General features: G+C 32.7%; 1 protein-coding gene across 6 annotated transcripts in view; it reads right to left on the bottom strand.

Annotated features, from left to right (window-relative positions):
- Positions 1-25,321, bottom strand: part of LOC135117368 (DNA-binding protein D-ETS-4-like) — a 36,836-nt gene that overhangs the window by 8,464 nt on the left and 3,051 nt on the right. For 2 of the 6 annotated variants that reach the window (XM_064036474.1, XM_064036477.1), the window contains exons 1-3: positions 12,214-12,529; positions 3,108-3,891; positions 2,317-2,471 (exon numbers count right to left, since the gene is read on the bottom strand). In XM_064036474.1, the coding sequence (XP_063892544.1) occupies positions 2,317-2,471; positions 3,108-3,891; positions 12,214-12,282 (1,008 nt within the window). In that variant the 5' untranslated portion in view covers positions 12,283-12,529. Of the gene's footprint in view, positions 1-2,316; positions 2,472-3,107; positions 3,892-4,945; positions 5,065-9,819; positions 10,131-12,213; positions 12,530-25,321 lie in introns of those variants that run through there. The other 4 variants (XM_064036476.1, XM_064036479.1, XM_064036478.1 and 1 more) reach the window with 4 other exon arrangements.

The raw sequence follows: 25,321 nt of genomic DNA, 5'->3' as shown, positions 1-25,321 counted from the left end.
ACAAATATTTTACTATCTACAAACTGGCTATCGATGACGGATCATAAGTCTTCATCTTATTGACGTTTATCCTCCCCGCGGCTATTGCTTATCTCCCGATCTTCGAATTCCTAGCTAATTCAACACCTCTTCCCACACAGCCAACCAGATGCAATTTGTATGCAGACGGGTCCCAGGGTGCTGACTTTCATCGTTTAGAGAAAGTCGGCTCGTCGGCGCGTGCGGTAACAAAGATACCTGCCCATTGGAACTGGCGTGCTCGATACGATGCTACATTATTTTTTCTACTTATTCAGCTGTTTTTATTCTGCGTTCTTTCTTTCTAGTTGTTTTGGTTTCAAATTAAGATAAAACCTCTTGTTTTTGTGAGTCATTTCGAGAAATTGTGTTTACGGTACTATCTGTTACAGTATTTGCATCTTTGACTTTGACAATCTTAACTTAAATATTTTCATTATAATGCTTCTCTTCTCGAATTTTCTTAAATTATAGATCTTATTTCATTGCTGAGATTTTATACTACCTCTATAATAAGAAATGACCTCTCAGTTGCAATATTTTCTGAACTTTATGATATCTGGATAATACCGGTTCCGATTAGCGCTACAGTGTTAATCATCAATGCCGTCATAAAAATCAATTTTCATCAGAATGCGTGACTGTATGATTACTACGTATGTAAGCAAAATTTTCCTAGTACCGTCATAGGGAAAGAACTTGACCGCACATGCTTTGGTTGTAACAATGTTTATAATTGCTGATATATTAATCATAGATACACTGGTACCTATTAATGAAGGTAATATGATAGACGGATAAGATGGCAAAAAATAAAAACAATATTCAGTTAAAGATCTACTTAACCTTTTCTAAGATGCATAAAGCTTGCATAACGACATCAAAGTTGTCGAACCTATACCAACTATACCACATGTTATAATAAATAACGATGATGACATAACAGCTATTGCAAAACTAAAAGTCAAAAATAAACTAGTCTTCAATGACGTTACATAAGATGGGTCAGCATTAACGGATTTCCTTACTTTCGTCGTCCTTACTAATTACGTAAATGCAATCAATGTTAAACTTTTCGTAATGGTAGTTGAGGAAGCAGAATACTGACCTACACGCATGTTACATCAGATGGCGTGAATGTGTATTTTCTGCACATTTTTCCTCATGGCGCAAACAAAATTGCTGTACATTGTCATGGGAATTAGATAGTACTTTTTCTTTCTGAGATTGATTTCGTAATTGATAAAACTGATAGAGCAGCTCATTAGAAATATAATATTCTCACAATTAATCTTGATTATATTTAAACGAAAGATGAAGTCTACAGGTATATCTGGTTACTATAGACATATTTGGCAATAAAACTTAATGTTATTTTGTTATTAAAATCAGTGATTGTACGCTGTACACAGTCAATTGCATCATTATTATTCTAGCAGTAGGTACTTATTTGTTATCATCGCCTCCTCGAGCACTGATACTATTATCTTCGTTAAAAGCTGGAATTTCAACATTGTTTAGTTGTTAAATAATTCCAATAAATTCAGTCTGTTCAATAAATTCACTCTCAATAAAATTTTATTTGAATATTTGGTGTCACCCAATACAAAGATCAATCGATTCAGAGATGAAGCCATTATGCTAAATCAGAAGAAATAAGCTACTTAACTAAACGTGTTAAATGAAATGTAAATTAGTTTGCACTTTGGTCAGTAAATACGATTAAAGTTGAATCATTTATGCTCATTAATTCGCACTGGGTCGAGCATGTGCACATCTCACATAAAACTGGACATGATGTAAGCATTTGTAGAAAAAACGAAGAAGCTATTGTTGAAATAGGTGACAATAATTTGACCGTAATATAATTTGTGGTTATTAATAAGCTACTGATCTTTATAGAAAAGTCAGATGAAATAATAAAAATCATGGCAGAACACATTTCTCTGTTAAAATAGGTATAAAACTAAAGAATCAAGAATATCTCAATATATCGTTATCACTTAATAGTATTAAAAAATTCTCAAGCCCCTTCATTGACGTTACAGCAAGAGATAATTGTGTATCAGTTGACCTCAACTGACACGTGGCTAGAAGAATTTATGTGATAACACTAAGATAACTCGCATTGTGGATATTTTCTCCTACACGGTCTCTTTTAATTGATACTACTTAAGTAAACAATGTATTATCGTGTGTGTATGTGAATCAGAGTAGACTTTGGTCTGACGAACGCCCTCAATCTGCCCCAGGGTTACGCGATAATCTTAACTATATACAAATGATTATAAATAGTACCTGAGATGCTCTCTGGTTGAATTCTTCTTCTGTTAGTGCTACAAGTGCGGCGCCATCCATTGTGAAGTTTTCCATAGGAACCATCGGCATATTGTAATGTTGCAATGTGAACATTACCCACGCCTTCACGTCTCCCGTACTCCATTGCATTGGATCTGCAAATAAATATATCATTAACAACTGTTTCTCTGCCATTCACATCTCAACCATCATTATTTAACTCGTTAGTAAAAAGGTTAGATGCTGTGTAACGGTCGGTGGCAACTATGTCTAAGCCCATATTGATGATTAATTCAGATGGCATCATCACATCTATTCTACCGTAATCTCATTATACCTTGTTCGTAGTCGATGACTTACTAATTAACAGCCCTAAGAAAGAAAATGCGTTCTAAGAAGAACTAACCAAGCTTCGCATGTTTAGTTTTGCATATCCAATCAATGTGTATGTAGCGAGGACGTCACTAATATACGACGAGATCATCGCTGGGCCAATATAAACAGCTTACGTAATCTCAGAGCGACTTCCAAGAAATCATTTATGTTTATAATGGCGTTACACTCGATGGTAGCTAACATGTTCTGTACGAGGAATTACTTTTTTTACTGGGCCGACATTTGAATGACGTCACTGTTAATTAGAAGACTAATAGTATTCATGTAAGACGTTCGAGTACAGCATTCCCATGCTATTGTAAACCATACGAGATTGTTCATAAATATATTCGCAGTTCGCACGTAATACAACCCTCAATCAAAGTTGATGAATGGTGTTGACGTTTTGAACTTACCAGGTGAGATTCCAAGTACTGTGCATGTGTTGTCCACGTCCCTCTTGGTCTGTTCGATGGCCATGCTCAGGACACGGTCGATATCAGGCGCGACTAGAGAATCGTCACCTCCACTGCTCTCCTCCATTTTCACACTTCCCAACTCCAAAGGAATTGGTCTGAGATTTAATCTTTTCTGGAAGGATGTGTCTTCGAGAGCTGATCTGAGTAGAATATGGTCTCTTGGCTCTTCAACTTCGATTTTAGGTGTGATGTAGCTCTGTTGGACACTGTCTTGGAGTATCTGATTTTCTTTTAGGAGCTCTTCTATGTCTATGTATTCTTCGTGTTGTGGGACAGGTGACGAGTATTGATTGTGGCTTCCGTAGGACACACACGATCCTGACGGAGATAAGGGGTAGGGAGACGCAAAGCCGGGCACGGCAAGTCTGTTGGGTTCTTCTTTGATGTACACTTGTGGTGAGTACTGAAGAGAACTGTAGGGTGAAGCGGGCTGCAGGGCGACTGCTGGGATAGAACCTTCGTCTGATGATGGTGAGGGAGTAGGGTAACCCTCGAAGTCGTACAGGCGTTCTAAGAAAACGTTGTTTGTGTTGTCTTCTGGGTAGGGTGGGGGCGGTTTGTTGTGCGGGTTGGGTGGGGAGTGAAGCATCGGTTCTGGCGGGGATGCAGCGCCGAGGAGGCGGAGAAGATGTTGTAGATCAGCGGGGGAACCGGGGACCGCTCTCTCGCCTTGAGACGCTGACGGCGGGCTGCACCCGGACCGGGGCACCGTTTGTGGCATCTGTGAACAAAGGAGAACAAACGTTAGTTGTTGATCAAGATCCGATTGTAGTACCAAAATTGGTTGCACTGTAAATGGCATTGTTTGATCAGTCACGATTTTAGTCGATATTTCTTGGATTTCGCACGCGTTTGTTACACAAGGCAGGTGTTAATTTGTTTGGTACTGTCGCACTGTTGTTTGTTTGTCCGATAGGATCTGATACTAAGATCTGAGAGGTCTTTGAACTTCGTAAGTTAAGAACCTGATGCCCCGTTTATTGAGGTCACTTGAAATTGTGCGTCGCCCTATCTTTTGGCCTATCCCCAACAAAACAAATAAAATATTTTCAAGTTCTTGTAGCTCGATAGGTCATTGTTCGCGAACGTCATCTGCCGACATCTAAACATCTTCCATATGCCTACCATATATTTCCAAACTGTATGTTTATCTATCCATTGCGTCAAAGACCTCTATATATAGTCGTGACTGGAAGTATAACTCAAAAATGTATTAAAAAAATACCAACGGTCAGGTGATGTGATAATAAGTAAATAGGATTAGATTATATTAAGTAATTTATATTTTAAGAAGTAGATAAAGTATTTTTTATCACCAATATGTTTCCGATTCGAAGAAATCGTACAAGTGGGAGAAAATATTATGCAAATATATGTAAATGGTTTGCTAATAACACGAGTTATGAAGTGATCAAAAAATTTGAAGCTTATGAACGGAGATCGCGGGAAAAACATTTTTATGTGGTATTTTAACAGCTGTTAAGACGGGATTAGGTAAAAAACATTGTTAGTTTAACATATCAGTTCGGAGAAATAAGACAATTATTTAAAGGGGTATTTACTCATTATTTGTGAGTATGCTTAACTTTTTTGCCCATAAAGGCTGCGAACTACAAGCTATTAGAATATTTTTTGCACTGAAGAGAAGCTAGTCGATCCCCGAGTTACAGAGACCATATTTTATCCGCACACGAGAAGAGGTTCTCCCCAGATTACGGGCGAAACTACAAGAAACAGCCAATACTAGTAGAAGTAATAAGGTCAATAAATCTTACTCTAAGTAACGACAGCCCCATCGTATGCACACTTGACACACAACTGCGCAGAATTGCATTTTCTTTGCGAAATTCTCTTGTACCGAACCGGTCTAGCTAGATAATCAACCTCTAGCTTTATTTTTCTACTTTTTTTTCAGTTTTTCTAACAATTGTCGGTACATTTACATTATTTCCCACGTGTTGACTGGTTATCATTGTTCTTTATATTGATTGGTATTGTTTTCATTTGAATGTTCGTAATCTTAGAATACTTGTTTTGACGTGATAGGAAAAATACTATTCTTGTTTTGAATAGAATGTGACGCTGCCTTCAGAAATTTTATGTCTTGTAAGAGTGTGGTTGAAAAGAAACTTTATGCTTTTCGAAATAAGGGTCACTTTTGCGTTTTTGTGGATTATGTCTTACTCGTGTCAGTTGATTTTATTTTAATCACTCCCATTAATTTTTGCCTTAATTTCGTGATGTTATCATAAAAGTATTCAAATCTGTTTTATATATCATGATTATATATATAAGTTAATAATTATATAGTTGTGAGTTTGTTACTAGAGGGTGATGATGTCATTATCTACGAGAAGAAGTGATTAGGAATTATTATTCTTTAATTGTTTTGATATTTAGAAGCGGCTTTTAAGGTTGAAACCTTTTTGATATCAGACTGTTAATGAGTTTTCTGGGGAAAAACGAGAATCAATTTAATTTTAATTTATTTGTTTTCACCTACTTTAGAAAAAATGTTGGTGATATGTAGGTTTAAGTCTTCATGCTATAGTAGATAATTTAAATATAATTTTAAATACGCAGTAATCAGAAGCTGGACATGATTATCGGTACAGAACAATTTATGAAGAAAAAATAGGCACGTTACAATACTTTTTTATGTTATATTTACATATTTAATTTCGTATGTTAATCTTAACATTGCATGTGGTCACGCATAGTTTATAAGTAGTAGCTAACACGCGGAAGTGTCTGGGAATTTATTTTAATAGACATATATCTCATTATAATATTTATTATGTCAATATATTGTCTATAGTGAGCAAATATTTGAGATATGACGTGTTTTAAAATATGTGACCTTTGACTATTGTGAAGTTTGTTTGTTTATAATTTTTGCATATTTTAGTATATAGTAGTTAGTACATATTAGGTACCTATGTATTAAAATAATACATTTCATCCTTTATGAAAGTAATTTTAAGTTCATTAATAGGTATGAAATCACTTATTAATGAATACATATAAGTCCACGTGATCGTTGATTGCAATTTAATGACGTAAATAATCTTTATGTATTGTAATATACTATATTACCAATTAACTGCTTAGATTATACGCGATATATTCAATATCATGAATAATAGAAAAATATGGCGGTATAATGTTACAGATTAGATACAAAAAATCGTTCTAATTTATTTATGTCATGTTAAATAATGTGTGAAATCAGTTGTAACTAAATGTTAATTTATGTCAAATATTTCGTCTTCACAGCTGCAAGATTTGATATTATTTATAGCTTAATTTGGAGACACTTTATAAAAATGTTCATCAATAAAAAATGGTCAACTTTTACTCAAAGATTTCATAAGACTTAGCTACAATAGTACAGTAACGACTTGTAAATAAAATCGATCAATCGATGAATTAAATAATTTATTTCGCTTCAATTCAACTTGTCAAACACTAATGAGTAAATCATGATTTTGTGACCGCACAAAAAATGCCTAAATGCAAGTCACTTCAGTGCGTCAATAGTAAGTATCCGACTAGACGTATATCCGTACTTCCGAAGATTGAAACCACTGATTATAAATAGATCATAATCTATGATTATTTACTAAGAAATGTTCAGACGGATATGGGATTTTACAGTTTTTACACACTTTATGGCGAAGCATTTGTCATAATTAGTGGCATTTCTGGTATTTCTAGATTATTTTACTTGAATAAATTAAGAGCAGTTATAACAATACAGGATAACCCGATTTATACGTACAGAGTTTCTTATAAATGTGCTTATTAATAATGTTGTAAACTATGGATTATTCTGTTTTAGAATGACCAATGACAAAACATGCATATTCATTTGTATGGACACTGACTAGGTATATACAAACTCAGTTATCTTTTAAATTAAACACACTAATGGCGTAGTTATTTACCCATGATACAATAGAAGTAAAGACAATTATTTAGTCTCAAAAGATTACCTAAATATAGAGCGTGTTCTAACAAAGTGACTATTTCTTTATAAATAAACAATCAAGTGATTGTCGCTATGGCAATGCGCGTGTAGGCAGAAAGTAAAGCCAATGACCCTCTGTTTTTAGCTCACAATGAAACATTATATGAGTGTACTGTATAAACAAAACATTAAGAAAAATATTATTATGAAAACCGTTAGACCATCAAAGTTTCTTTTGCATAATAAAGAGCCTAGATTGAATACGAAGCATTTTTTGTTATCAAAAATATTGATTGAAATTTTCAGTGCATTGATTGCGAGTCCTCGATCAAGAATACTAATTATTGTTCGAAATAGTCAGTGTATTAAAATAATAGAACTAAAAGCCTAAGGCTTTATTAAAGTTCTATTTTTAAACTTCATCTATTACGTCAAAACGTAACCTATAAACTATTTAAAAACAACAATAGCCAACCTCTTTAATAACAATCGCAAAACCTATAGGAAGTGTGTGTTCCGTTTTCGCAAAAAATGGCCGACAAAATGCATTGACGTCATTACATTGTCGACCAATCAGCGTCGAGATCAAGCGTGACTATACTAGACCATGATACACTTCAGACCTTGGGTTTCCCAAAGTTCGCTCACCATTTATAGCCATAAAAAATGCTTCTGTGCTGCATACGAATTGAAACTATTTTAAATGTTTTTTTTTTTGGTAGATTCTAAAATTGATAGTTCATTCAATTTTCGTACGATACACGTGTAAGTTAGGTAGATGATAAGTTCGGTATCTATCATAGATTATTTTCATGATAGAGTGGTATTAAAAATGTGGGTATTTTGTTAATAGCTGAAGATATATCATATGATGATATCATTGATGCTACCTATAGATATCGTCCTAAACTTTTAAAGATATAAAACCAGGTGCAGATATTTTAGACAAGACCATCTCAAAACAAATACGTAAATGTGTATTTAAAACAAAAACATCTTGAATGAAATAAAAATTAGTCTACATTCTTGTTTACCACAGATCTGTTGCTAAGCTAGAAGTGGCACAAAGCAGACTACCATCTGTTACAGGAAAGTTTTCCCACTTTGTTATTGCAGTTGTATAAAACAAGAAACAAACTGTTATAGCCAATAACTCTTCTTGTTTATAAACAGTGATATATCTTTGGAAAAGTATTCGATGAATAGAATATATGGTTTGTAGCTTATGTCGATAGTTTTGTCTTATGTTTATAGAAATATAAAATTCTGAGGTCAGCAATACCAAGAGCTTAGGTATTGTAGGTATAGGCTCGAAAGGTATTTTTTAACAAATGCAAATGTTATATATACACTTTGTTTTTTCAATATAGGATAGTTGAAAGCGTTGTATTTTAGTTTGTATGTAGAAAAACAGTGGGCAATCCAAAAAAAATAAAAACATAGAGCTAAGTTACTTACACGTGTTAAAAGAGGTTCTATTCACATCAGTGTTTATACCATTGTGTAATAAAATAACATCAGACTAGTTGAATAAGATTGTCAGTGTGAGATAATGTTAAATTGCCCATTACTTGACTTACATGCCGTTGGAATCCCCCATTAGGTGTAACACCTATTTATGTGTACTTGATTTGCAATTATGAACCTTAAATTACTCGCAGTAAGAGTCAATATTGAAAATTGAAATCATTTTTCGTAGCCACAATGATACGAGTTCAAGGAACCCAAAAGTTATCGCTACGATTTTGCTACGAGATATTTCGTAGCAGCCTACGCGGTCATCCCTTCCATTCGAATATTTGTTTTTATTTTTTGAATGTAAGGCAGAAGCCTGCATGATTGATTTAGGAATCTGGGGTTCCCAAATAACTAGATAACTGTCTAAGAGCCGAGCTAAAGTATTTCATGTTTCATGACATACAATGTATCTTAATACAACAATTAATTTATTGGCAATTGCATGATAAACCTACAAATCTAATCAAAACTCATTTTCATAAACAAAACAGTAAAAGTATAAGAATTTACATAAATACCGGTGCAACACCATATACGGAATCAAAGAATCGTTACCATACATACTTAGTTTTTTATGAACTCCAAAGAAGAAAACATGTCAGTCTAGAATTCTATTTTAAACTAGACAAAATACGATCGGATTTCCCCAAACGTTAGATTATCGCAAACGGATGTCAAAGTGTTTTATTTATCGTTGACTAACGAATTTTATTAGACCTAAGAGGATGTGAATTGTTTAGGCTGTGGGAATCAATTTATTAGTCTCTTGATTAAGAATAAGTTTTATAGCCAAAACTTAAGTTAGAATTGTTTTAGCAGAGATTATCTTCATACCTTAAACGAAGTTAAATAAACATCAAATCCGATTTCAATTATAAACTTTAATAAAGTGTTGTTTGGCCACCAAGTTATAATAAAATAATAACTATATAACCTATAGACAAACTACGCATCTATGTCCAAACATATCTACATCTACAGAATGTGACCGGCTTTCAGTTCCTTGACACTACTTTTTGTTTTGATTCCGTTACTTCATAACCTCAAAATTGATACTGCAACGTGTTACATAAGTACTTGGCACCTTTTCATAAACAATAACAATACCAGGTAAGCTAAAAAGCTAATATATCCAGAGATCCGTGAAAGAGTCTCACTCACTTGGTTCCTCTAGGAGCCCCACTCACTGAATGTACGAATGTACCTCTAAAAGCACTCACACAGTCAAATATCCGAACAGAGCTGCGCTTGCGTCGCATCCATTGCGAAGAGGTTATAATGCCGGCCGGACTCCTTGGTACGTCGATTCAAATTTCCCGCCACAGTTTTTTTATTACACTACTCTATTTTAAATATAGTCCCGGTTTTTTTTGGCAACATGAGTGCGTGTGTACGGCGGATAGATCACACAGCCACTGAGCGCTGCGCCCGCGCACGAAGGCTTTGCCTCAATGAGTGGCTACGTCACTACGGGAAGTACGCCGCCACTAAACTAATATAACAAATACTTCACATCAGAACAGCGTCGTACAACGTCATAACACAATTAATTATAGTCTCTATGACGTTTTTGAGAATCGAAACGAAAGACGAAATTAAAAAGTGATTTGGTTACTGTTCGATTCCATTGTGTTTCGTTAATTTGATATCCTGTATCTGGTCTAATTTGAATGTTCGACAAAATTTTCCGTAAACATTATGCCGCTGACGTGATAATGCAAGAAATTTTGTTTATTAATAACATTTGGGATTGTTAACAAGTTATCAGCGTCGGCTGTGACCCAAAAAATGTTTAACTTGGTCAATCTTATCTGCAGTTATTTAAATATTTAGATTATTGTTAAGTTTAAGTAATAATGGGCATTTTATGATAAATCAAATGACTATTCATGGGTATTTTAACGATATTTTTTAATACATTATAATCAATGGTAATGTCAACATTAATAATGCACCATTCAGAGTCTGCCAGATAATTATAACAGTGGAATGTATGTGAAGGTGCTATGATATAATATTATGGTAATCAAATCACCTATATCTCGATTGCCATGACAGTTATGATTACATAAATATTAATATAACAGGGGTTAACCCACCCTCATTGATATGGGTAAACGAGTCGTGATCTAAGTGGTCGTGAGTGACGTCATAAAACCACCTTCCGCACTTCATTCATTCAGTAATAATACTTGATTACAGACAAAGAAGGCGTGTACGTATTGTACTTACACACACACGCACATTCATGTCTTACACGTGTGAATTCAAATACACATTTTGGTCGCACGGTTTGAATTCACTTTAATTCATAATTATCATTACGATTACCTATGAAATATTCCAGTGATTACTGTATGTAATCGTTCAATGAATAACTGAATTGCAGTATGAAAGACATCAACGGGTTGCAGTTTTTTACGTGAAATTTTTTGCAAAAAAAAAAAAACTTTCTTCTTAATAAGTTTCTATTTTTACATTAGGTACAAGTACTTATTTTCGTAAAGCATCTAAGATGTCCTGTTACACTATGTACTATTATTTGCGGAAGCCGACAATGCTCTTTTTTTACAAACTGACCTGTTGTGATTCTTCGCTATTTTTTGTACGAAAACTAATTACCTGAAAAGGTAACTGTTAATCAAGTATAAACAATACCTTAAGTGATTCGCGAATCTATTTTTAGCCAGTAGTTATGTAAGGGGGAATGCCGGCTTCTTAAGTCATTGTTGTTGTTTAATGACACTGCGAAAACCCATTCATAAAGCACCCACGCTTAACATGTCGTGTGCAAAATATTACATTGAGTATTTTGTATGTAAACATACCTGAATTGAATTGCTACTTTGTATGTGGGTGGGGCAAGTGTAAATACCATTAATCATCCGATGTCAGGTGACGTAAAATTTAAAAATAGGTAATTTTTCTCTAACTAAAAAAGAAAGAGAGAAATAAATAATATTTATTCCAAGTAATTTTAACAAGCTGGTGCACTAATTTAAATTACCTATTATTCACAAAGCTATTACTAAGTTCACAAAAATAAGACATTAGGTTACAAAGGTAATTGTTTTTCAAGGTAATTGTTGTTGCTTATAACTATTAAATTATCCTAACTATGTAATTATTCTACAATTCTTTTACACTGGAATTATTAACACAAGAAACAAAATTATTTTGAAACACGATGCATACAAATATTAATTAGAATGATATAAAATACACATTATTAGCCACTAAAAGGCTTTACAACCATCAAATTGTTGCACATTTCGAAGAGACTAAAATGGAGAGAAAATCCATGATTACGTAATTGGTAATCGTAATGATGTCACCATGTGTCATCATTGTTGAGTGTCCAGTGTATGGGTGACATATTAATATAGAAAAAAATTAACAAAAAATCACAATAATTTTAGAAGAAAATAAAATTATTTTAAAAAAGCAAATTGGTTAAATTACATGAAAAAAGTACATTCATACATGTGTCTGACAATCTTATCGGCCAAATTATTTTTTATCTAAAAATTATATGATAAAAATCTTCTTAATTACCTGATAGTCCTCAGCCACAAAATAATGTCCTCCGTAGTTTCGCCAGTATTGATCCCAAACAGACACCATTCTTTTTTTCCAAAAAATCCGCAAAAATGTCCGTAAAAACTTAAACTAAAAATAGTTTTTCCACTAGTATAAAAAAATCACAGATTTTTATTCAAATAACTGATTTTATTTTTTATCGTTTTGATTACATTTAAACAATAAATATATTTACATTTTATTTTATTTAATCAGTATTTTATGAATGGCTTATTACGAGTGGGGGCCGCGACTGTCTACGTGGAAAGACGTAATTCTTTTTAACATTTTATCATTTTACACTCGATAAATATATTGTTTTATCGGGCCATTTTATCGTAAGGAGCAAAGGTCTTTTTTTGATAAGATAATGCAAGTTTTTCATAATAGGAGCCTTTGGAGGAAAAAATATATTTTAATGTAACTAGGTATTATTTTATTTTTTATCTGATTAAAACACCATTTTTTTGGTTCCCGTGAACTTGTTAATGTCAAGAAATATAACTTATTTATCTACTTTGATTGTGAAGAGTTGACACAGATAGTTGATTTTTATCAATTTTATTATCTTGCTCGTGCTGAATAATGGTGACATTTGTTAAACCGAACCTTACTCTTTATCGTCGGCTAAACTATTTATCTGTTGTTGAATTATAAGTGAGTCATTAATTGAATGCCTAATGATTTTGAAAATGATTTTAAAAATTGTTATTGCCACTATTTTAAGATATTGAACAAAACCATTTAAAAATAAAGTTATTAACAAAATCGTTTTTTAATAAAATCAATTATTGAACGTCAGCAGTGCTCAGAAGTATAGGTAATAAATATATAATTGTCTATGAATTTTAATAACTGGACACACAGTTAGCTAACACAGTTTAAGTACAGGTTTAACTTACACTGAGTAAATAAACCTAATATGTATGGACTTAATCGCTGTTTGTTTAGAAATCAGTATGACATTAAATACTGGGCAGTAAAATTAATGCTTAGGGCGTGTTATTTGACTGATAATAATACTGATATGAATGATGATAATTATTTGACTGATATTCATTAATATTCGTATTTATCAAAAGAGTTTTATGCTTTTATTTACTTGTTATAATCTTAGCAATAATGGGCTCTTGGTATCAACTGTTTATTAGTAGCTAAACCTTTCAATCAATGGTATGATATAATCAAACTAATGGTTATATTTTAGGCGATGAAGTAAAATATTTATATGTAAATACAAGAGCCATAAAAGCCTTCATGTTACCTCATTGTGAAGAAAACTTTCAGTAATTTTACTAACCCTTTCTTAACACTTTGCTTGAAAATAGACATTCCAAATAAATTCCATAGTATGTAACTACACAATTTTATTACCCGAACATCAACTCTAAACTCCATCAAACATTAAACTTAAACACACCTATAAATAGATTTAATTTAAACAACAGCCCATTGTGTAATCCGTCCGATATTTTATTGTCATTCGAAGAGTATAAATCTTTGACGTTACCTTGACCACATAGTTTTCCCGGCTTAGACGCAGGATCCGCTTGGCTTTGAGGAATCAATCGTGAGTTCATTAGCAACTGCACGAGCCGCGGGTTTTAATGGTCTGGTGTTACGGATACTGGAGACCATCTACTGGTAGTGTCACGAGGTGAGGAGGTACCAAGTTTGGTATATTATGACATAGACGAATAAAGGGAATATCTTCAGACTGCTGTGGGATTGTTCGAAAGAGTTCGGCCCTGATACTTAAACGGGTCTAGGAGGAACAAAGGTGGGTTCTAGTCAGTAAGTCTGTTAGACTTTTCCTCATAATTTGATGATTTCCACGAAAAAACACTATTTAAAAAATAAAATGTCATCTACATGGAATGATAAAGTAGAGATAAAATCCTTTATGTCTCGACAACAGCGTAGAGTAGAATTCACACACAGAATATTCCAGAGTAATAAATATAACTTGTATCAGACCTCCTAAAGCTTATTTTTCCTTTAGATAGGGCAGATATTATCTCACAAGATATACTTTTTCTGCATACACTTTAATCTAAATCTGTATTATTTATCTAAACAGATGAAATCACGACTAAAAATATTGGAATACTTAAACCTTATCAGGCATGTACTTTGACAGGAAAAATTGATGAGATAATCTCAATAACGTATTAGGGCAATGCAGTCACGTATAAAATTAATAGTATACGCATTTGTTCTGTATTTAGAACACAGAAATCCCTAATGGTGATTTGTTCATTAATAACTAAATAAGATTGCGCAAACGTTTCAGATGTCACGTACGGTCAGATGAGTGGAACCGTTTTACTATCGTTAATTTTCCATGGTTTTAAACATCATTTTGTATGTTTAAATTTTAGCTAGAGGGGAGACTTAACGAAGCATTTTTAATACTAATTAAATTCTCCTCAGAGCTAGTTTTAATGAAATAGGAAAAAACATAGGGACCTTCACTGACATATTTTATGATCCTCATTTTAAACAATGGGCCCATTTCTTCATTTAAATAGTAATTCAGTGCATCTAACCTTTACATAAAAGTTTCTTACCGAATTTTGCACTCAGCATAAGACAATCTTGCACCTTGCTATTATCACAAAAAAGTGTAAAATACACATAAAGTCTGTTGACTTAATCAAGTGTAAATTCGACGAAACCGTCATGTTTTTGACACAGATTTTTTAGATGATACTCGCTAAGTGTTATGGGTCACGTACGTACACCCCTAGAATTTTTTATCTTGACTATAAAATATAGAATGTGTGTGTTATCAAATCTGACAGGGGGTCGCGTTATCATGACTGTAAGTAAGGCAGTTATCACGTTAATTTGATGCGCTATTTATGAAATACTAGCAGTTTTCTGCGGTTTTACCCGCGCCCATTGGGAACTGCATGCCGCCTGTACAGGGATAACATATTATAGTCTACGTTGCTTTGGAAAAGTGTAGCTTTTCAACAGTGAAAGAATTCAGTAGTTTCGAAGCAAACAAAAAAATTTTTCTTCTTTATTATATTAGTATAGAACATCGTCGACGTTATTATTTGAAAGCAGGACAATAAAATCATAAAACCAAGGCTTCCTTCTTAGAAAATTTTAAAATAAGTTAATTCATGTTATCTGCTTCATGAACAAAATAATTTTGCAGTAATAATTAATTATCAGGCACTCTGTCGAAAGTTTGTTAAGTATAAACTTACTAATCAGACACTTACATAATAGGTCTTATCTTGAAACATAAGTACCTACACTTAAGTAATTAAGATTTTTATTTATAATTACTTATGTAAACAGGTGCATGAAAAGAATGCACAAGCCGAGCAAAAGAGAATGTAAAAAGATAGGTACCTACATAAAATAATGTTTGAGCTTATCTTTGCAGTTTAGAAATATTTATCGGATCTATCAAAGAAGTTTAAAAAATTGAAGAAAAAAAACATCATTTAAAAATATCCAAGTTTAAAATAATTGGCAAGTCATTCCATACATAATTTATAATCTACTTTTCACACGCATTTCCATAAACAAACCATTGGAATGCGGTTCACCCTTACAGAAAACGAGATTACTATCATACCACTACATACATACACACATAAATACTACTGAAATTCACACCTATATACCCCCACACACACACTCACTCAAACATTTACCCAAACACATACATATAGTACTACATACATACATAAATACTACAGAAATCCACACCTATACACACATATACATACATAGTAGGTACATATACGTACATACATATAGAATATCGTCAAAATGTACGCTAGCATTAAATGTTTGCGCGGCGAGTGAGTGGAACCAGTTGTCAAGGTCTCAGGTTTTCCCCGCCACTTACAAAATGGCGGATTTGATCTTACGATTATTGCATTACTTATGTTTTGTTTGTTGCTAGGTTGAAGGCTTGGAAAAATAGGGGATTATATTGAAATAATTATTTGTTGAATAAAATTTGAGGTTAGGTTTTTGATTACTTTAACATTTTAGCGCTATGGTTTATCGAAATCTTACCTAGGTATATTTAGAAAACTCTAAATCGTCCACCGTTTAACCTTTAGTCACAGCCAATGATTGAATTATTCAAAACAAAAAACGAATTTGAATTCAAAATGGCCGAATGTAAACCATATTTCATTTTGACCACGTGCGCGAAACTAATCGTAATCTTTTGTTTTATTGTCAAAAACTGGTTCCAAATACAAAATATAACATGCAACATGAACAATTTGACACGGTAAAGTTATTGATGTTATCAAAAGGTCAACCAAAATATCGATGATCGATTCACGAAAGCTTCGCTTCGTAGAAGTTCTGGCGTTCGACAACAGATGGCGTTAGAAGCACGTAAGAGCTTAATGTCGAACTTAAAATACACAATATTCACGTTCAATTGGCTCGATATTTAATTATTTACAAAAGGTTTTAACACTTAATAAGTGAACTTTTAATACAAAAGCCCAAATCAATTAGCCTTAACGAGTTAATAACGGCTTTGTTCGAAAAAGTACTTTGGCTTATTATACCTACAAACAGTGGTCACAATTATGCGTAATAATTACATGTAGGTATAACAAGGTCGTACACACAAACGTAACATTATACAGCCTGTGACGCAAAACAAGTTTCCCTTTCACCGCTGCGATTGGGCGGCGCGAGCGCATTCGATACATAAAATCGGTACTCGCCGCCTACTCGATTATTCGTATCGATAAATTTGATTTGTGCACGATTTTCTTTGTTGTGCTTTAGCTCGTACATGTTTGGTAATTTTATGCTTTTTGGTTTATTATTAGAATAAATCTATTTTAATTGTAAAGTTGACATTTATGTATGTATTTGTTGAATCTACACGAGCATGGTAACAAACGTGCGACTCTATCTAATAACTATGTATTATTATGTTTCATAAATATGTATGACTCTAGTGTGCTTAAGAACAATGGTAGGTATATTAATACCGACTGTTATGTAATTTTACATTCCTTTATCAATTTTAAAAGGGCGTAAAGACTGTATGAAATGTTTTACTTGTTTATTTATATTTATAATTTTAAATTTTCCGCGAATTTTTCAGTTAGTTTAGCCAGACAATACAAATAACGGACTATGTAAATTTCCATGAACTAAAAATTATCACATACATGCCCCGAATAAAGAATAGTGTTAATAAAACCAATATGGCCGCCCTTTGAATGTCAAACGTGAATTTGAAAAGGTGATAACTGATAGCTTTTTCAACACGTTGTAGAACCATGTCTAAAGTAATTCTTTTATTTTAATTCTAGTAATTATATAAAGTTGATAATTATAATGTCAATAAATGATTAAGCTGTCATATTAACTATGCCTTTTTTAGGGTTCCGTAGCCAAAATGGCAAAAACGGAACCCTTATAGTTTCGTCATGTCCGTCTGTCCGTCTGTCCGTCTGTCCGTCTGTCACAGCCGATTTACTCGGAAACTATAAGTACTACAGTGATGAAATTTGATGGGAATATGTGTTGTATGAACCGCTACAAAAATATGACACTAAATAGTAAAAAAAAAGAATTGGGGGTGGGGCCCCCCATACATGTAACTGAGGGATGAAATTTTTTTTTTCGGTGTACATACCCGTGTGGGGTATCAATGGAAAGGTCTTTTAAAATGATATAAAGTTTTCTAAAAAACATTTTTCTTAAAGTGAACGGTTTTTGAGATATCAGCTCTCAAAGTCGTAAAAAGTATGTCCCCCCCCTCTATTTTTATAACTACGGGGTATTAAATTCTAAAAAAAATAGAGGTGATGCATGCTAATTAACTCTTTCAACGATTTTTGGTTTGATCAAAGTATCTCTTATAGTTTTTGAGATAGGTTGATTTAACTGTAATTTACGGAACCCTTCGTGCACGAGTCCGACTCGCACTTGGCCGGTTTTTATTTAGATAATATAAGTTAATTACTATTAAAATATGCATTGCAGTGATTAACTTTATTTATCTCTAAGCTATTCCACGTGTACCTATTCTAATGAGTGTTTTTGTAATTCTGTCTACTTATCAAATATTGAAGCATAGAAAAGTAAAAAAAGAGCTTACATAAAGAACCGGTAATTGAAATAATTTCATGATTTATTTGAAATATTAATCTATCTATCTACCTATTTATCCAAAGTAACACAAAAAACTGTGTATCTTTCTTTAAAACAACATAATCACTATTACATTCACGAAAACCTACTACCATTTAAACACAAACAGAACTATAACAATTATCTCAGCTTGACTCACGAATAATTTCACAACAGTTTGCCAAAAAATGCGTTTGGAAACATCGACAGTTTTTTCCTTCTACTTTCGCAACACTATGATTCAGCCGTGATTTGATTCCAAAGTCTGTCGAGACGCGAACCTTTCTTGGAAAATGGCGTTCAGTCATTTACCAACCGCTTAATAGATTTTTAAGTTGAAATTGTGAAATGGGATTTACTTTTTTAGGTTTTCTTTAGATGAGTCTCAAGTTTTTTTATACGAAGTTTATTTTGATCATTACAGCCTCTTGTTATATTGAGCGTCAAGTCAGAATCTTAAAGATATTCTTTGTAGAGAGCTAAGTAAGTACCTAAGTAGCAAGAGAAGAAGGGCTTATTTGACCATTTTTTTTGTCAATTGTTAAAAATTAATATTTTTGTTCCTTCCCTTTCTGCTTAATCAAAGATAAAATCTTCAAGATACAACGTAAACAACACACAAAGGAAACTTACTCAAGAGTTGTTTGACTTCCTAGTTAATACAAGACCGGTTGATTGCAATACTAATATACTAACCTATGCAGTAATCAATGTATGCTGCATGCATATTTATTTTTAGAACAAGTATACAACCTACTTAGTTAATTTAAACTTGATTTTTTAAACAATTGTTTTGCGCAACAAAATATTTTTTTCGTGTTATATGGTAATGATAACTTGATATACCGATGTCATTCAAAGTTATATAATTATCATTTTTATATTCGTTAAGAAAAAGGATTAGATGTAGAAAACGGAATCAGATAAGACTTAATCATTAGCAATAGATCTATATCTCATAAACTAAACAGCCGATAGGAAACTAAGCGTGGAAAATATCTTTTATCTTTTCCCCAAATAGAAACCGATTTTAGACATTACGTACCCTTTTGTTTTAGTTCCTTTTTTCCTCAATGAACACTTGCCAAGTACTTAAGTTGATAAGCTAACTTATCGTATCTGGCGACACTTAATAAACAGATTAAAACCACAATTACTACAGTCATTTCTAAAATTATTTATCACTAAAACATCGTTTCGAAACGGATTTTACGTGAGTCAGCTAGACAATGATATTGCTAAATTCAACCACAATATAATCAGCAATAAGGTGCATATTACAATATTTACAGGTTTACATAATGTTGGGATTTCCATCAGTCGATTCGAGTTCTTGCAAAATTCATTGAGGCAACTAGTTATCGCAAGATTCATTCAACCTTTTTACATAGACTTGATAAAAACTGCTTTGATTTCAAATTTCGAAATTAAAATGCCATTTAGATATCTAATAAAAACAAAAGACAACTATTAACCCGTGAAAAGTCGCAGTCAATTTTCTTTTATTTAAATTGTAAATGGCGTTCGTAGCAAGCGTGTCTCATAGCCAAGAGGTGACGTCTAAAGTGCGTCCTCGACCTACATAGACAAAAGTGAAATTCAAGCAAATCCAAGACCTATTCTATAACTGTATACTCTTAAAATGTCAAACAATGTAGCTAAAAGAACGACATTATGAAATACATTGTTTATGTCAATTCAATACTTGCATGTCGAAAGGCTTATTCATAGGTTATGCATTTAAAGTTATTAGTCATATGACAACATATGCGTTAACTTAGTGTGGGGAATACTAAGTTTTTTCAACGTGGAAGTATTTGTGTGGGAAGGCGTGGTAACTGGAGAAACATTGATATAATTTATGTTATTCAATGAATACGATTTTCTGTATAACACACTTTTTACGCCTTTTTCTTAGTATGCACGATAATCAAAAAATCTACAGAAAAAATAATTTTATTTGCGTTATCATGATCCAATCTTAAAATTGTTTCTCAATATTAATAAACGTTAATACACGTATTGCAATATTTTTTTACAATAAACTATCAATAGTGTCATTAACTCTACTTTAGAGTTTTTAAAGCTACATAATTCTGTCAAGAAAGTATAGACACCATACTTTAACCCGTACCCACACAGGCTATGTAGCTAGGTCATTCTGTGCGACCATTGCCAAGGCATCTAAATGGTCCCCCGTCATTCGAGGGTTAATTGCGAATGTGCGCGCAGAAAATTCGAAAGCGTTTAGAAGTTTTCCAATGTATGAGTAAGTAGTTTAAGTGACATGTTAGGAATTTTCTTGGGCTTTCGAAACTGTATGTATGGGCTTCATTTAACTTGTCTCCTTTGGGAATAACTTTGCAGAATACCTATACCAATGTAATACAGTTGAGCTCACTTATCGTGACAAATAAAAGAGCGATTTGAAAAAATCTTGTAGTGTTAGATAGCCCATTTATCGAGTAAGCCTTTTTATCTGGGTAAGAAAAGTACTTCCCCCGGGACGCAGGTGTAACCGCGGAAAAACGCAAGTGATTAGATATAATTTTAGTGTCAACGAATCAGCATTTTCAATCGCAAAATATTTTTATTCTAAGCCTGAAATCACACAGCTGGCCGTGTCTAAAGCTTCAGCACTTTTTGCGATAAAAACTTGCATTTTATTATTCTTCTGATTTCTTGTATTTTTACAAATAAAATAAATAAAGAGGTTTTTTAACGCCGTGTCTAACAGAGCGTATGAACCGTTGCAAATCGGTCAGACTGCAAGTTGTTCGTGTATTTAAATAGCATTGGGCCTTTGTTTAATTAGTTACACTTGTTTTTATTTATCTAAAAAGTCGAGTAATTTCTTTATATAAATATATTTTTTGCGTATTTATTCTACTGTCGCAGCAAAACGCACTTATTCTTAAAAATAGTACCTACAATATATGTTTTAGAAGACGCATATGTGATATATAACGTACATAATAAACATAAGATAATCAAAACTTCGTTACTCATAATTGCCAAAACAAGACAATAACATTGTATGTCAACATAATCTATCCAATAAAAATAATTGCAGAAAAATACATACAATCATTGTGTTCGCGTAATGGACTTTAAATTACAGGACTGATATGTTATTATTTTAAAGGGAAAAAAGTACTGTGTAATGATACAAGAAGGAGCCGTTTATTCAATTAATTAAATCTACACCTATAAACCTTATTGGCCTTACTACAAAAACCTAAACGTCTGTTTTACACTTGTCTAAAATTGTGGCTGCAAAATGAACCATATGTCAACGTCATAATCTGACATTTTTTAGACAAGTCTTAAAAATGTTTTTGTGGTAAGACGGTATATATTTTTATTTTCAAAGGATTTATCATATAATTATTTTGCTATCGCGCATTTTTAGGAAACAACTTTTTTCTCCTAGAGAAATAACTCACACCAGAAAAAATATAGCCAAAGGGAATCGTGAAAAACAGCTCGTATATTTTAAAGGACCCTGAAACTCCTGGTTTTTCCAACCGTTACAACTACTTACTGTCATATGCACACAAAAAGTTTATTGCGACCAATAAGCGTCGATTAAATAAAGCTCAAAATAAATTGTCGTGCTCGTGACTAAGTAAAGAAACCAGACTTGCACCTGAGTTCAAAACTGGTACAATTTAATAAAAGATACAAAAAATACAACTTGATTCTACAAACGAATTTATACCTTAAGCCTATGAAGCTAGGGTCCAATTTGCTTTGTGGTGTAAGGTTGTTTTCTTGGCCAGTAATCGTCTCGCAATCGACCTTCGTAGGGATTGCTTCCGAGTTCTTAAAGATCAAAGCTTTAACGTGTTATTATCTGAACAAACAAGCTTTGTATGCGCTTTACATTTTTAACTGACTACAAAATTGAAGAAGGTTTTTAAGAGTACTGAGGAATTTTCATTCAGCGATGATTTTACATTAGCGATGATTTTTTCAGTCTTCAGTTTTTTTCGCTGGACTTTATGATTTTTTCCAGTGAATTCTTACCCAAAGTGAGTGATAATTTTCCTATAAAAATATCAATTTTACTAAGTTTATAATTAAATAACTGAATCTTATGTTTTACATTTCTCATTTCAATCTTATGTTTTTCTCATATACCTTTCTGTGCTGAGATGACATCTAAAGACATTTACGCAGAAGTTGACATTTTGATAAATTCATCATTAACGGAACCAATACATATCATAGTTGTTAACGAACTAAAAAAATATCCTTCAACACAAACAAGGAAGAGATGCATCACGCAATAGGTAATAAAAGATAAATATAAATATATAAATCTGTCAGCCGACCTCTTTATCAAATGAATTGCATGTAAACAACTATGCTTAGATATGTTTATTATTTGCTCTACTGGTTTAAATCTACAAGATCTTATAAACGTATTAAACCTTGGAAGAACACAGGTACCAACTCGTTAAAAAACTACTTCGATTAGTATGTTTTAATATTGTGAAATTTTAAGATCCGATTCTACGTCAAAGTTTATCTATAATATTTAGTAGAAAATTCGAAATAAAATGTTGTTTTGATGTTGTCCCTAATTAAACATTCGATTAGAGAGATCTTATTAATCGCGGTTATAATACAATATGAATCTCAAATTAATGAATCTCCGAAAGTTCTTACAATTTAAGTATGTAGTCCGATAAACTTATTAATGCAAAATTCACCGTAACAAAATGCACTGAGCAATTGAAAACTTTTATTTCCGCATTTCTATGCATCCACAAAAACAAATGACGGAAATTAACCAAAAAACAATAGTTTACACTTCTGTCAAAAATAACGAGCACAACGCAATAAACACCAGTTATTACATGTTAGCAGATACTATCAATTACTTCCGACTTCGCCTAAGTATAAGTTGATGGTAATCTACGATTGGTCGTGCTTACTACGGCCAAGAAGTTTGGACTTCAGAGCTTAGTAAGGTCATTTGTATTTAACATAATTTAAGATCAATATTTCTTTATATATTCGAACCATTTTGAGGCCTGAGTGTAAAAGAGGGACCGACATTTTATTGTTTTGAAGTCCATAGAAAGGTCTTTAGTGGTAAAAAGTTTTCGTTGAATTAGCTGGGAAATTTTTGATGAATTAAGCTCACAGACAAACCATATTTTAATCTAAAAGAATTGTACATTCAACATGTCATGTAACTCAATGGAATGCGTAAGATTTGATATCGCAACCCAGATGTTTCTTTTAGTTGATAACAATATTAGCGATAGAAAGGATTATTAGATTCCCAGGCCAATAGCATCAAGAGCTTTGATGCCGATAAATGCCGCTATGACGTTTTAATTATCACGCGTTAGCCCATATATCAAACACTACTGAATTATAGCATTATAATTTTATTTATCTATATTGATTGTTTAAGATAGAAATTATTGCTGATTAGGTTTAGAATTTTAAAAATGAGCATTGGTTGATTTGGCCATTTATGTGGTTGCTGTAAATTAACGCAAACAACCAAATGAAATAATTTTCATGAAAATCCGATAAAAAATCATATCAAAATTAAAGCTGTATAAAAATTGATGCAATAATACTACTATACTTAATCACAGCATCACCCTTATTTTTTGTAAAGTCTATTAATTTTAAAGGGAGTAAAGACTCTTTCTGTACTCTTCTCGACTCTTTTTGTAATAAGGTGTATGTTTTTCTAACTTTTTGTGGAAAACACACGAGTCATACTTATAGGTATTAAGTTATATAATAACCTATCTTTTGATGGTCACGCACGTATGCCCATTAAGATTAACAAGATTTGTACGATACAGATAAATATATTAATCTGATACTGCTAACGTCATGATTCTACAATCTTTCCCTGATTAGAAACTTCACCATGACGGGAAACTTCTTGTAGTAGGTTTAGGTTTGATTTCTGATTGAATTAAATCATTACTAATATTGAGTGAGTCTATTATGTATGGTTGTTTGTTCCTCTTTCACGCTAAAACTTGATGGATTTTGAAGAAATTTGGCAATAATAAAACTTCTATATCAGAACAAAATATGGGCTACTTTTTATCAATGTGCGGGAAGTTCGGGAAGCGAATGAAACCACGGGGGGTAGCAAGTTACATGTATTTTAGTCTATACATCTCTGCTAATAATAATGTCGGGACAATTTTTATCTAGGTATGGAAAATAATTTCCTTGACGCGAGTGAAACCGAAGCAAATATCTTGTCTTAACAAAATCTGACATTCAGGCATGATTTGCCACTATGAATAATATCTGAGTGTTAATGTTTGACTATACAGTTTTGAGGAGCGCCATTCTCAGAATTTTTGCAGCCAGTAAATGACTAATATACATTCAATGATAGTACCTATGGTTTAAATATAACTTAGACAGACCTTCTGAATATGTGGACCATTTCTCGCAAATAGATAAAAAGTAGTTTATATGTTATTCTTATAAATAGGTAAGCTCTACTACTGCCCAGTCTCATTAAAATCCATCTCTTAGTTAAAACATAAAATAGTAACAAACATACTTATTTACCTTTCATTTATTTACAATACTAATAGGAAAAGATGCTCCTTAGTAAGAACAACTCTTGGCATTAGATATTAATGACTTATAGTGTAGTAGTCTGCAGTTCCATTAGAATGCATTTGTTTTCAACCAATAGGATTGCTCGATTTTCAAATGTCATTCGTGGTGCAACACTATTGGTTGCAGACGCATATAGACTCAGATTAGCATATTTATATTTATTAACACTACTTAAGATAAAATCCTAATTTTGGAGCTGTTTTGCATTGCGAAACCAGTTTTATAACACCTTCTAGAATACACAAATATTTACTAGCTTCTTCCAGTGGTTTCGCCTCCCGTAAAAACTACTGCGCACACTAAGATATAAAGTAGC

This window comes from Helicoverpa armigera, chromosome 10, assembly GCF_030705265.1.
Source record: "Helicoverpa armigera isolate CAAS_96S chromosome 10, ASM3070526v1, whole genome shotgun sequence".
Classification (NCBI taxonomy): domain Eukaryota; kingdom Metazoa; phylum Arthropoda; class Insecta; order Lepidoptera; family Noctuidae; genus Helicoverpa; species Helicoverpa armigera.
The sequence above is the reverse complement of the archived record's forward strand: the minus strand, read 5'-3'. Positions and strand labels throughout refer to the sequence as shown.